Below are 14,095 nucleotides of genomic sequence, written 5' to 3'. Positions count from 1 at the left end.
TTTGTGCAGAGGTTTATCTGGGAGATTTTTTTTCTTCCAAATGCCCTCCCCTCCAATTTTTTTTTAATTTACATTCTTTTTAGGTGGGGGTGTCCTGAACTTTTCCTTACCTAAAAGAATGCATCTTAATATTTCTCCTTTTTTTCTCATGTTTCTTGCCAGGGAAGGAAAAGTATATTTATTATGACAGAATTTAGCATGTTTAGCCTGTATAAAAATATTGACAAATGCAGGAACTTCTGTAAGTAGAAATGATAACGTTGTATCGGAGATGAAAGCACTGAGCCAAAAAACACACCACACTGGTGACAGTCAAATGTAGGACCTGTGAGCCTTGTTTTTAAAAAAATAAACACTCCTAGCTTCTTAAGACCTCGTTTAGTAAAACTGGTTTAAAAGACCTGTATCTTTTATGACATTTCATTGAACCACTCTACTTTTAATGTTCTACAATGTGACAAAATCTTTATTGATGAAATGGGAGCAGAAATTTTTCTATCTGTTGGTGTTCTCCTTTGTGGTATAGGTCTGGGGAATGTCTTGTGTGGTGGTCAGTTACATGTCAGTAACTTGTAGGTCACTATGAAATGCGATTTAGCTGGATATCTTTAAGTCCAGACTCCATGTCCCCCGTTGAAATTCCCCAAGAGATTTACCATTGGCCAACCTATCCTGCTATATTGTGCCATGGGCCGAGTGAATAATGCTGCACCAAGTCCAGGCCTGCTCTGAAGCCTGCATTTGTAGGACCCCCATCTCACATACAGGGCCCTTGTAGCCTTCTTTTCAAAGAATTGCACTCACACAGAGGACATGTTAAGAGAGCTGCTGTGCCCTGTCCTGTACTAACTGGGGGGGGCAATTGGCCTCTGGTTTTGGTGAACCTGCTTTATCACAGGGCTCCCTGGCATTTCCGCATTTTCCATGAGAGGTGGGCGTTCTGTGCTGTGTTTGTCCTGTGGGACATTTTGTACTCATACTTGTCCTGGCGATGTGTGCTGTAGCTCCTGTCACTGTCTGCTGTAAGTTCAATTTCATCAATAAAAAGAATGTCTCAAATTGGATGAAAATGGCTGCGTTGTTATGGTTTGTGGGATGGATTCTGTTGTTCCGTTTTGTGTTCTGCACGTGGAATTCTGTCTCCTTTCCTGGTTCTCAGTGTGGCCAGCTGACTCTGCAGTTAGGTGGAAGCCTCCGGAGTTCCACGGCAACTTCAGAGAGGAGCTACTTTGGATACAGGGACAGCTGCCAAGATGTCTTCCTCGAGATGGAAGGGGAAAGCCACTAAACCTCTGTCAGATGTGTCTTTTGACATTGGCTGGGGAGATCATATTGGGTGAGTGAGGGTTTGGGGATAAAGTAATTTCTAAAAGATTGGACACCTGGGCCCTAACATACGTTTGCCTGAGATCAAAGGCTGAACAGGAGAGTATCTCTTTACCTGTCTTTGGCCTTAAGTCATCTGCCTCTACAGATTCTTAAAAACCAATGATTCAGCAACCCAGTTATTCTTCTATCCCTAGTGTGTGGTGTTAGTGGCTGTTCAAGCGCCACTCCTGTGTCCTGGTTTGTACAGTTCCTGGCTCCTGCCCCAGAGCTGGTTAACTTTAGGAAATAGGTTTAGGCCCATGGGTGTGGCTTTCCTGATCTTACTCGTTTTCCATTCTAAATAGAAATTTAATTCTATATCTGAAGTTTCCTTCTTCCCAGTATCAGAGGACTACTTCTCTCTGGTTCTTGTTCTTTTCCTTATTACCTTTTGGGTATCTCTGTTGCCCTCCACCAATATATTTTTCATTGGTTGCCTCAGTCCACGAACATAGAGTTCCCTTTCTTCTGATTAAACACATTTTTCTAAAAAATTTTTAGTTTTGAAATAATTAGCATTTTCTAAATAGTGTAAGAATGGTGTAAAGAACTCTTTGCCCATAGTGGCTAATTGTGAACATTTTGCCATGCTTGCTTTGTCATTATATGTGTGTGTTGAACCATTTGGGAATAAATTAGACACTGCCCCTTTGCCCTGAAATGCTCAAGTGTATTATTTCCTAACAGCAGGGACGTTCCCTTATAACCACAGCACAACAGTCAAAAGCAGGGGATGTTAATTCAGTAATATCTGAGAATGTGGAGCTCGCTTCCAGCTGTCACCAATGGTCCTAATGGCCCTTAGAGGTTTATTTTATTTTATTTTATTGTTGAAACTATTACATATGTCCCCTTTTTATCCGCATTGACCCCTCTAGCCTTTAGAGTCCCCCCTTCCATCCCCTCCCTCAGTCTGGGATCCATTTTGGGTCATTGCCTTTAGTTGTTGGCTCTCTTCAGTCACCTTTAATTTGGAACAGTTCCTTAGCCTTTCTTTGTTTTTCATGACACTGACATTTTTAGAGTAAAACCCAGTTATTTTGTAGAATGGCCTGCAGTTTCGGTTTGTCTCATTTCTCCAGACTTGATTCAGGTTAGGCGTGTTTGTCGGTAATACCAGCTGTCAGTGATGGGCCCTGAGTGCGGCACACCAGGAGGCATGCCGTGGCCTTCTGCTCTCCCGTTGGCGATGTTACTCGAATTGTCAAGACTTTAAAGCAAAACAAAACGTGCTTATTTTCTTCAAACGTACCCATGCTTTCCTGCTTTATATAAATGTGATGATACATGTGCCTTTCGTTAGTGCAGACTTTTTTGTATTCCTTTATTCTTTGCCCACCTTTTGCCACAGCCCCCAACTCCCTATAACCCACGTCAACACCTAGTGTGTGTCCTTTCATGCTTTTCTCTCTACTCATGACTTTGAACATATTGACGGTACAGCCCCTCTCCTAGACCCAGACAAGAAGGCTGTGGGTTGCCACATCCCTCTCCACCTGTGAAAGAGCCCATGGGGCCAAGAGGATATGGCCATCCAGAGGCTCCCCTCCCCCACTGCTCTATGTTCTGGTATTTTCTACCCAAATGCCTTTGAACCTGATTCCAGGGTCTGCGGGTGCCTGCTTCCTAGTGCATCAGTTTCGAGGCAGCTCCTCCTCTTGAGTCTTGGGTGAGGATGTGAGCACAGGTGTACTGATTTTCAGACATCCCTCTTCTGAGAGCCATTCACTTTCTTTTTTGCCGCTGTGAGCGTGCTGCAGCAATCACTCTTGTGCAGTGGTCTTTCACAGGTTAGTAATTTAAATCGCCACCCACCATTGAAATAAATTTTAAAGATTGCTGTGGACCTTTTCTGAATTAAAAAAATAGAGATTTAGAAGTCCTTTGTAATCTCACCTGCCAGAGATAATTGCCATTACACATGGAGCGTAATTTCCCGGGCGGGGTCTCTGTGCTTGTGCTAGCACACATATGGTTAACAGCAGTGGGTGCAGAAGTCCATTTCTGCAGCCTTTTTTTTACTAGGGACCTTCAATGGCCATGTTCAGGGGCCTTTTCGTTTCCTTATCTTGGCCCACTTTGAAGCATCCCATCCTCCTCGCTGACTCATCCTGTCTTGTCTGTGTTTCTCCTTTTTCTGTCTCCTAAATGTAGCCACTCCTCAAGTGGTATTTCCAGGTATTTGTTTTTTTATTTCTAATTGGACAGTTCAGCATAACAAGCATCAGGCTACTTTCCCTCTTTGCTCCCTTTTCTAGAAATGTTTCTGGCATTTCCCTCAGTTACCCTGAGATTTGGCTTCCAGATCTCCTTTCCTCTGGCTCATCTCTCTCCTTTGGTCCCTCCATCTGAGCTGCTGCCAAGACACTGTTAGGTTAGGGCTCTGCTGGCCACTGTCTGTCTGTCTGTCTCTCTCTCATAATTGCCCTTCATCCTATTCAGCCTCCCTGGCAAGGTAATTTAAAATGCTACATTCTACTTCCATTTTTCTCTTCTCTCCCACTCTTCCTCCCCTCTTCTTCCCTCCCCCAGGAGCCCTTTGCCAAGCTGGCTCCTTTGCTCTACTGTGTGGGGCTTGAGTCCTTCCTGGCCATTCCCCTGCCATCCTAGAGTACCCTCTCCATTCCTGCTGGTGGGACTTGCTAAAGAGGTGAACTCACCGGCTCCCATCTTCCATGGAGGTGCCACGGATCCAGTGGAAACATGTCATTTATGTTCTCAGAGCAGAGCTGCAAGGAACAGACCTCTATGCATTCTGCCCGGACCCTTTGCTACTGTGAGGAGGGTTCTGTCACTTCTCCCAAAGAAGTCCTGTCTCTGAGGGCATCAGAGGGCAGTGTTGGGGAAGGTGTAGGAAGTGGACAGTTGGGCCCTCCTGCTTCCCCTCTGGTGCATGTCTTTGACCCTTTGGACACAGGCCTGTCCCTGGGCCTTACTTTCCTAATCAATTGTAGTTGGGTCACCTCATAGCCTCCTAAGTCTGTAAAAAGGTAGACCCCTTTAGGAAGCCCCTGGCTGTAAGCCAGGAGTATAGTAACTTCAGAAGCCCCAGGGCTTCAGAAGGACAACTTTCCATCAGGGAAAGGGAACTCAGGTGTAAGCTTGGAAAAGTTTCCTGCTGGAGAGGCCCCTATGGCAGCAGTTCTCAACCTGTGCGTCGCGACCCCTTTGGGGGTTGAATGATCCTTTCACGGGGTCGCCTAAGACCATCGGAAAACTCATAATTACATATTGTTTTTGTGATTAATCACTCTGCTTTAATTATGTTCAATTTGTAACAATGAAATTGGGGGTCACCACAACATGAGGAACTGTATTAAAGGATCGCGGCATTAGGAAGGTTGAGAACCACTGCCCTTTGGGAAAAGGGATGCTCATCAAATGCGTGCTGGGGTGTCCATGGGGCCACCACCCCTGCCTTAACCCTGACTTCTTTTCCCCCTTCCTGTGACCCTGCTAGGCCAGCCTCCCACGGGGCCCTTACAAAGACTGGACTTAAGGCGACTATGATTCCCTATTCTAGGTTAACATCAGAATCTTTCGAGAACTTAGAGAGTCCTCAACTGGAAGAGGTAAGAAAACCGGAGTTGGTGACGGGAGGGTGTATTCCAGCGCCACCCAGACATCACTCATAGGCATAGAATAAAAGTCTGTGTCGGTTATCAGTCTCTCACCAGGGGTTGCAAACTCAGATATTTACAAAGCCAGATAGGAAACTGAAGTGTGTGCTAAGGCAGGCCGGTTCTTCCTTTTTAAAGCACTGCATGGGCCAAATGCAGCAAATCTGAGGCCACCCAATGGCAGCCTCTCCATGGACTAGACCTAATTTTCTTCAGCCCAGTGTGATACTGGTGCGATGGGCTGTACAAATTACTATCAAGCCAGATAAGTATTTAGTATCTGTTATGAACTTGGAGCTGGGGAATTATAGAGATAATTAGTATAAATTAAATTAAGATTAAATTAAGATAAATATGCCCTTGCTCACTATGAGAGGAGTAATAACAGGAACCATCATTTATTGTGTGACTTCAGTTTGCTGGGCCTTTGCCTGTGTTCAGATGTTGTTTAAATTTTACCACAACCCTGCAAAGTGGGTATTGTGGATCTCTTTTGCCGATGAAGACACTTGTGGCTCATAGAAGCGATGTAATATGCCCAAGATAATTTGCTGTGAAGTAGGGAGCCAAGCAGAATTCTAGCCCATGCTGTCTACACGTTTGGACACATGCACTAGTATAACACATGCATGGCAGATATGAACAAAGAGTTTAGGAGTACAGAGGTGGCAGTGGTGACTCCTTGGAGGAGGTGCCATTTGAGCCAGACTGTGAAGAACGGGTAGGAGTTCACCTCTGGGCGAGATGGTCAGTAATACAGAGGAAACAGTGTATGTAAAAGCGGCGTGCTTGCTGTGTGGGGATGTGGGTGAGCCCTTGCTGTGCCTGGACCACGGTGTGAAACTGGAAAGATAGGTCAGGGCTGCATCGCAAAGGGTTTTGAATGCCACACGCAGTAGTTGGAGGTGGCGGGAGCAGCCTGGAAGATGTTAGAGCCGATCAGATTTGCCTTCCAGAAAGATGATAGGTGCCAGTGTTGGGAGGTGGATTGATAGGGAAAGCCAAATTCTGGTCCCAGTGAGTGGAAGCCACTGTACTTGTTCCAGCAAAAGGCCAGGGTTCAGGTTGGGGCAGGGATATCATGAGAGGAGGATTTAGATGTAGGAGATGGATCGCAGTAAGAACTAATAGGAGGGGCAGTAAGAATGCGTAGGAGGAAGAGGGAAGAGCCAAAGATGGTGCTCAGATTTCTAATCTGCGGGCCTGCATGGCTGGTGAGAGATTAGCTAGTTTTATCTGCCTGGCCCCGTGAAGGCAGGTCTCCACACTCTTCACTTGAGTGTCCACACTCAACAAATGTGTGTAGATATTGAGGGTGTGGATGAAAGTTTACAGGAGATGAGCATTTTGCTTGGTTGGTGGGGTTGGGGTTGGGAGAGTGAATAATCCAACCTCCACTAAAGTTTTCTTGACCGAAAAAGCCCAAAGCAGCACGTCTCAGTGAGCAGCTCTTAGTGGTTATATGTCAGAGCCCACACCTGCAGTCTTTTGGGGGAGGCAGACTTTGAGAATCTGAGCCTTTACTAACCTGAAGCATTGTGCCAAGTATCAGAGTAGGAGCTAAAGAGAGTCAGCATTGTTGATTGTTGAGAGATGGAGGGGTGGGGAAGGCTTTTAGGGGGTGTGGGAGGTGAGGAGGAGGAGGAGGAGGCGGAAGCTGTGAGTCCCTGATGGAGGGAGAGGACTACATGAGCTTCCACGTGTGCAAATGAACTGTCTGGGCTAGTCAGAACCAAATTGGCTGGGGAACATAGAGCTGGATTTCTTGGGGGCTTGAATTCTGACAACTGAAGATTTGAAACAATACAGTTACTGAACTGAGCACCTTATAAATCAGAGTCCTGTTATGTGTAAGGTGGGACCTTGGCACGTCTGCTAAACTCGCCGAGCCTCAGTAGGGGAATCTGTAAAAGAGGAATTTGCCAAAGTCAGGAGAAGCAGGCTAGATCTTTCTTGGTCTTCCTAGATCTGAAAGTGGTCAGTTAGTAACATGCCATAACACTACATGCTCTGTCCTTTCCCAAAGGCTGGGTGGCTCTCTCTCTCTCTCTCTCTCTCTCTCATTCTCTCATTAATCCTGACCCGAGGATATTTTTCCATTGATTTTTAAGGAGAGTGGGAGAGAGAGGGAAAGACAGAGAGAAACATCGATGTGAGAGAAACACATCAATTGGTTGCCTCTTGTATGAGCCCCAACCAGGGCCTGGGCCAGAGAGGAGCCTGCAACCAAGGTATGTGCCCTTGACCAGAATTGAACCTGGGACCCTTTGGTCCACAGGCTGAGGCTCTATCTACTGAGCCAAACCGGCTAGGGCAAGGTTCTCTCTTTTCATCAGATGTGCTTAAAAATGTTCAGGGCAGGAAATCAGCCTTCTTAGTCCCTGGTTCTTTTTTTTTCTCTTCAATATATATATTTTTTTGGCCGCCTCCTGCTCCCTCCGCCGGCGCTCCCGGGCCCCGCCTCGCCCCCGCCCGGCACGCCGCGCTCCTCACGCCGAGCTCCTCACGCCGAGCTCTCCGCGGCCTCCGCCCGGAGCCCCTCGCCGCCGCGGCCGCGCTCCCACCGGCGCCGACTCAGTCCCTGGTTCTTATAGTAATATTTGTTCCAGTCACCCACCCTAGGTAGATTCCCGTCATCATCCGTCACCTTTAGCCAGACGTCCACCGTACAAGATGAGTCTCAGCCGTTTACAGAGCTACACCTGGGCAAGATTAAGAAAATATTTGAGGACAACATGAACTCGACCGGAGGTAAAGCTGCACTGTGGCCTTAGTCTCCTGGCTTTTGCACAGGGAGGGACCCAGGACCTGTGGTGTTTGGAGTATTCAGGTTTGACAAACATTTTTGCATCCAGTGTCTCCTTTATTGTTAAAAAACTATTGTAAGCATATTGGAGGCTACTTGGGATATAGAAAAAAAAAATCCCTAATCCAAATACCTAAATGTAACTACTGTCAGCACTTCGGTATATATTTTTTCAAAAAATTTTATATGTATGGCTTATTACCTATTGCTGGGTAACAATATTCCCACAAACTTACTGACTTAAATGACCACATTTATTATCTCACACTTTCAGTGAGTTAAGAGTCTAGACCAGCCGTGGGCAAACTATGGCCCGCGGGCCGGATTTGACCCATTTGAAATGAATAAAACTAAAAAAAAAAAAGACTGTACCCTTTTATGTAATGATGTTTACTTTGAATTTATATTAGTTCACACAAACACTCCATCCATGCTTTTGTTCCGGCCCTCCGGTCCAGTTTAAGAACCCATTGTGGCCCTCGAGTCAAAAAGTTTGCCCACCCCTGGTCTAGACATAGCTTAGTTGGATCCTCTGCTCAAGGTCTCACTACCATGCAATGAAGGTGTTAGCTGGGGTTGTGGTGTCATCTGGGGTTTGACTGGGGAAGGATCCACTTCTGAGCTCATTCAGGTTGTTGGCAGAATCCAGTTCCTCGCAGCTGCAGGACTCAGGGCTTCTGTTTCTTGGCTGGAAGCTGCCTTCAACTTCTAAAGCTGCCTATAGTTCCTGGCCATGTGGGATTCTCCAACATGGCTGATTTAAAGGCTCAAGCCAGCTAGGGAGATAGAAACTCCACCAAGATGGGTGCTATAGTCTTATCACATGGTAATGTAATCATGTACACGTGGTCCTGTACATCCCATCACCTTTGCCATATTGGTTAGAAGTGAGCCACAGGTCCCACCACACTCAAGGGAAGGGAATTGCAGGGAGACATGAACACTAGGAGGCGGGCCTCATGGGGCCTCTTACACATATGGCTATGTGTGTTCTTACATGTCTGTAATTGTACTATATATGTAATTCCAGACCCTTCTCTTTCTCTTAATGTTGATACTCTTTAAGGGTGTTTTCATACTGCCATGTGGTCTTCCAAACCATCATTACCAATAAATGCAAGTGTTCTACTGGTTGACCAATCCCTTCCTTTACATTTGGACATTTAGGTTTATTGAGTTTAATAACATTGTGAAAAACATCCTTTTTGTATCAAATGTTTTCTCTCTACACCTTGATTTTCACCCTTGGGATGATACACATAAAGTTAAATAGTAGGAATACTTAAAGGCATTTATATCCCTGAACTATGAACATCAATGCTAGGGCCCTGTCTACTCAAGCCATCAATTTCTTTTGAGTTTTACAGCCACACTGTAATGTGGGCAGGAAAGGAAAACAAATCTTGTTTACAAATAAGGAAAGTGAGTCTGGAGAGGGACCATTTGTGTCTGACCTGAAGATGAGATGATTCCTAATTCGAGTTCTTTCCTGCTCGTGCTTGGCAGCCAGGAGTTGCCACCTGTGTCTTGGAGGACCCCGACAGCGCCAACTTTGGCCATGATTTTGATTGTGTTTTTTTTGAGTAGGTAATATAGTCATGCAGTTCAAGATTCAAAATGCACTTTCCCATGGTACCTTTTTGTTATACAGAGAAATGTCTCCCTCTGCTGGACAAGCACAGAAGTGGGTATAGTTGCTTCCCCCTTTTTAAAATATGCAGTGGGAGCCTACTCCCCATAATTCTACTTGCTATTTTTTCAGCTTTATTGAGGTATAATTGACAAATAAAACTATAATAGATTTAAAGTGTACACTGTGATGATTTGATATTAGTATACATTATAAAAGGATCCCCACAATTGCCTGTTCCTTGCTTTTTCAAAAAATAATTTTTACCAAAGTTTCCCCTCTTGCTTTCTACTTACTATGTCTTTTTTTTTTTTTTTTTTTAATATATTTTATTGAGTTTTTACAGAGAGGAAAGGAGGGAGATAGAGAGTTAGAAACATCGATGAGAGAGAAACATCGATCAGCTGCCTCCCGCACACTCCCCATTGGGGATGTGCCCGCAACCAAGGTACATGCCCTTGACCGGAATCGAACCCGGGACCTTTCAGTCCGCAGGCCGACGCTCTATCCACTGAGCCAAACCGGTTTCGGCTTTACTTACTATGTCTTGGTAATCTTTTCATATCAATGTAATTGAGAGGCTCTTCATTTTTTAAAAAAACTGGTCATGGTTTTAAATGGAAGAGAGGAAAATTCACCTTTAGCTGATGTATAGGGTAAAGGAAAATAGGATAGCTTTCCTCCTTTAAAAGTCTTTAAAACAGATGGATTCCTGCATGGACTCGATGCCTTTTCACGGGAACCCTGACCAGCTCTGCCTGCCTCGGTGGAGCAGGGAGAGGACAGGGCTCTCCTCGCTGTTCTGCAAGTTCCCTTCCCAGCCTTAGTTTTTCTGTTGGTTGAACCGAGGTCTTTGAGGTAGCTGGGTCTGTGGTTCTTTAAGAGGAGTGCTAACCCATCTTTTGGAGGCTTTGAAAGTGTCCATGTACCCACAGCCCCAGCACCCTGTGCCTGGGGAGCCTGCAGGCTGCTCAGGGGTTGAGGGATTAGCGCTGAGCGACAGTCCTGCAGCTCCCTGCCCGGACCCCGTGTGGCCCTTACCTTCTGTGCAGGCGCTCCTGGGTGGATGTCAGTGGCACAGGGTCCCCAGCAGACATTTTGCCAGGCATGATAAAAATCAGCGTTAGGACAGTCTCCGGGCCGTAAAGCCCTGTCAGATTGTATTCAGTTCTCATGAGGGCCCTGCAGAGCTGGCGGTAGTGTCCTGGCTGTCTGTGAGGAGTCTGGGCCTTTCTTCGCTCACATGCCCAAATGGAGTGGCCCGGAGCCTCTGGCACCGAAGCCTGTGCTTTCTTGGGCACCCACACCATTGCGTAGCACCCCAGATGCCAGAGTCAGTGAAGGAAGAGGGGACCAGGCAGCGCAGGGGCCGGCCCGTGATTGCGATCTGGGGCTGTCTGTGAGCACGTGCTCATTTCCCCCAGAGGGCAGGGGCAGGTTAGGAAACAACATTTTTTTCTTAAATAGTTTTCATATAGCATTAAAAAACTATATTTTTATTGATTTCAGAGAGGAAGGGAGAGGGAGAGAGAGAAACATCTATGATGAGAGAGAATCATCAATTGGCTGCCTCCTGCGCGCCCCACACTGGGGATTGAGCTCACAACCCGGGCATGTGCCCTGACCAGGAATTGAACCATGACCTTCTGGTTCTTAAGTCAATACTCAATCACTGAGCCACGCCGGCTGGGCACATAGCATTTATTTTTAAAAATACTTAGAAGTATATAAAAATAGTCATTACAAAGAGAGGAAGAGAAAGGGGTGGAGGTGGGGTGGGGTGTTGGGAGGCACTTGGGAATCGAAGTGTGTATGGCTAGAAACCTGCCTGGGAAGGTGGAGTAGAAGTTTCCCAGGACATGGGGAGGAGGGCAGTTCCAGGAAGGCAAAGGCAGAAGAGAGTTGCAGGAGGGCTGCTGTGCTAGAGGGAGAAGGAATGTCCTGGGGCAAGGTAGGGAGGAAGGTGGTCATGGAAGGTGACTCAAGTCAGGAGGGGCCCTGGACCCCAGCAGTGGGCCTGACGGGGAGGTGACACATGTAGACCTGTTTGAGGAGGCTGGGTGGCTATGGGAGGGCTTGGCTGTAAGAGGGGAGTGGAGATTATGACAGAGAGGAGGGAAGGCTTCGTTTTCAATCCCTGCTGCGCCACTGTGTGTCCTCAGGTCCCTGAACTGCTCAGCCCCTCTGTGTCCTTACCGTGTGATGGGAGGAAGACAGTGCCTCCATTCTAGGGTCATAGGATTCTTATGAGGATTTAGGAGGGAGGACATTGAAAACCCCCTCAGGTTTTCAGCCTGGGTGACTTGGGGGAAGTGACACCACTAGCAAAGGAGGGAAACACAGGAAAGGGGAGCACATTTTGTGATAAAGGGAAGTTGGATTTAAAACACTGAGCTGGAGGGACCAGGGGGACTTGGAGATAAAGTTAGGGACATGGGAGAGAAATCCTCTCCTGAGATGGAGAGATGGGTGAATAGATGAGGTCACTCAAGAGAGCTTTAAGCGGCAAATCAAAAAGGCCAATGATGAGACGAGGCAGACACAGGGTGACAGGGCAGGGCAGGCAACAGAGCCCGGAGGAGGCGGAGCTGCCCAGGGAGGCGGGAGGCCCCAAGACAAGGGCATTGTTAGATATGGTGGGTTAGAGGTCACTGGTGGCTCACGAGTGGGCTGGCAGGAGTCAGGGGCCCCCCTCCCCCGAAAGTTCCTGCCTGCCTGCTCCTAGTAGTGCCCTCTCCCCAGGGGAGTGCTATTGTCACATTTAAGCTTTGAGAGCCTTTAATTAACCATTTGGGACGAGATGGTGAGTGCGTCCTTTCAGAGGTGATGAGCCAGGGTCTTGCCTGCCCCCACAGTGTATATTTCCTTTCTAAAATACCTTTGTGTCTACTTTCTTGTTTTCTCAAAAATTTGGTAGATTGTTTGTGAGAAGAAGTATATTAAAATAATATGGCCGAGAACAGTGTCTACGGTTTCCAAAACACTGTGAAAAGACGGGATCCCTGGGGCGCTCTCAGGAGGAGTGTTTTCATTAAAGGCGCGCTGACTCCAGCTCTGTCCCCGGGGGAAGGCTGCTGCTCATGAACTGTCATCTGATGCCCATGTTGTACACAGAAGGACTGGGAGGTGCCACTCAAAATGCATGAGTCTCTTGGCTCCAGCTTCAGATGAATAAAATGGATCCTTCTTTATGCAGGGCATGTTTTATCCAAGCTTTCATTTGTCCTCAGTGCAGCAATAACTGTACCAAGCGTGGCTGGAGCACGGCTCAGCCCTGCTGTCCTAGAGCTCACGGGCTGGAGTGGTGATGAGGAATGTCAGGACAGGAGAGCCAGGTGTGGGGGTTGGGGGCCTCCTTAGTCTCCAGGAAGGCTTCCCTGGGTGGGGGAGCCAGACAGTGCAAAAGCCCTCAGGTGGGAGTATGCTCAGTGGTTTTAGAAATAGTGTGGGGGACTTCAGTGCTGGACCAGAGAATGCAGGGGACCCCGGTGGGAGGTGAGGATGAAAGAAGCAGGATGATGCACGGCCTTCAGACCATGGCAAGGACTCCAAATACTTGGAGGGGTTTTATTTGTTACTTATTTACTTTAAAAAAATCTTCATCTGAGGTTATGCATATTGATTTTAGAGAGAGGGGAAAGGAGAGGGAGGGGGGAGAGAGAGAGAGAGAGAGAGAGGGAGAGAGACATTGATTTGAGAGAACATTGATTGGTTGTTTTGTACATGTCCCAACACAGGATCCAACCCACAGCTCAGGTATGTGCCTGGACCGGGAATTAAACCCACAACTTTTTGGTGCAGAGGACGATGCTCCAACCAGCTGAGTCACACCAGCCAGGCAGCCAGGGCTGGAGAGGATTTTAGAAGCACATTACAAATGCTGTGCTTATTTTCAAAAATCTAGACAGAGGTTATCGACTTACTTGTAGACAGAGAAACTTAGAACCACAAGACCCAGCACAGGAGATATTTCATCCCTTCTCTCTCCTCCCCTCTCCCCATCTTTCCCTCCAGCCAAGTTTGTGTTTTAATTGCCTTTAAAAGATGCACTTAACCTCTCCCTCTATATTTTTGAATTCATGTCTCATTGTTGCAATTCTTTTTTTTCCCTTAGTTTTTTTTTTTTTTTCCTTCTTCTTCAGTTTTCTTTGTCTTGATGCCTGGTCAGTCTTATTTGTTGAGTAATGATACCTGATCTTTTTTAGTACATGCCCCCCCCCCCCCCCGCAGCAGTGGGGCCAACATAGTGCTATTGCATGGAAGGTGTGCAGCCAGTATTTGTGGGGTGATTGAATGTTGAACAGGCATTGCAACAGATAACCTGGCAAATATGATCCTCTCTGTGTCCCCCCTCAGCACCCAGACACCCAAAAACACTGTGGTCAGTGGTGGGTTGTGATAAAGTAGGCAATATTCTTTCCTCTTTGTTTTGAAGCCCTGGACAAGATGGCTTTCATTAAAGCCATGAGGAATAATCTGAGCAATGTGTCAGATGATATGCTAGAGGCGCTGTTTTTGAAGATGGACACAGACGGCACTGGCTTAATCACCTGGGTGAGGAGGGCAGCCCTGCTGCCTCGGTCGCCAGAGGGAGGCTGGGAGGGCACAGGGCTTGGCGGGTCAGCGAAGCACATGGAGGGTATAGATGGGGGCAGTCACATTAGAAAGCCT

At 47.0% G+C, this 14,095-nt stretch overlaps 1 protein-coding gene across 1 annotated transcript in view; it reads left to right on the top strand.

Annotated features, from left to right (window-relative positions):
- The first annotated feature begins 4,642 nt into the window (after window positions 1-4,642).
- Window positions 4,643-14,095, top strand: part of EFCAB8 (EF-hand calcium binding domain 8) — a 57,292-nt gene continuing 47,839 nt past the window's right edge. The window contains exons 1-3 of the mRNA XM_036322402.1: window positions 4,643-4,940; window positions 7,598-7,739; window positions 13,860-13,978. Of these exons, the coding sequence (XP_036178295.1) occupies window positions 4,875-4,940; window positions 7,598-7,739; window positions 13,860-13,978 (327 nt within the window). The 5' untranslated portion in view covers window positions 4,643-4,874. The remainder of the gene's footprint in view (window positions 4,941-7,597; window positions 7,740-13,859; window positions 13,979-14,095) is intronic.

This window comes from Myotis myotis, unplaced genomic scaffold, assembly GCF_014108235.1.
Source record: "Myotis myotis isolate mMyoMyo1 unplaced genomic scaffold, mMyoMyo1.p scaffold_m19_p_9, whole genome shotgun sequence".
NCBI classification, from domain to species: Eukaryota; Metazoa; Chordata; class Mammalia; order Chiroptera; family Vespertilionidae; genus Myotis; species Myotis myotis.
Note: the sequence above shows the minus strand (reverse complement) of the source record. Positions and strands in the feature narration are given on the sequence as shown.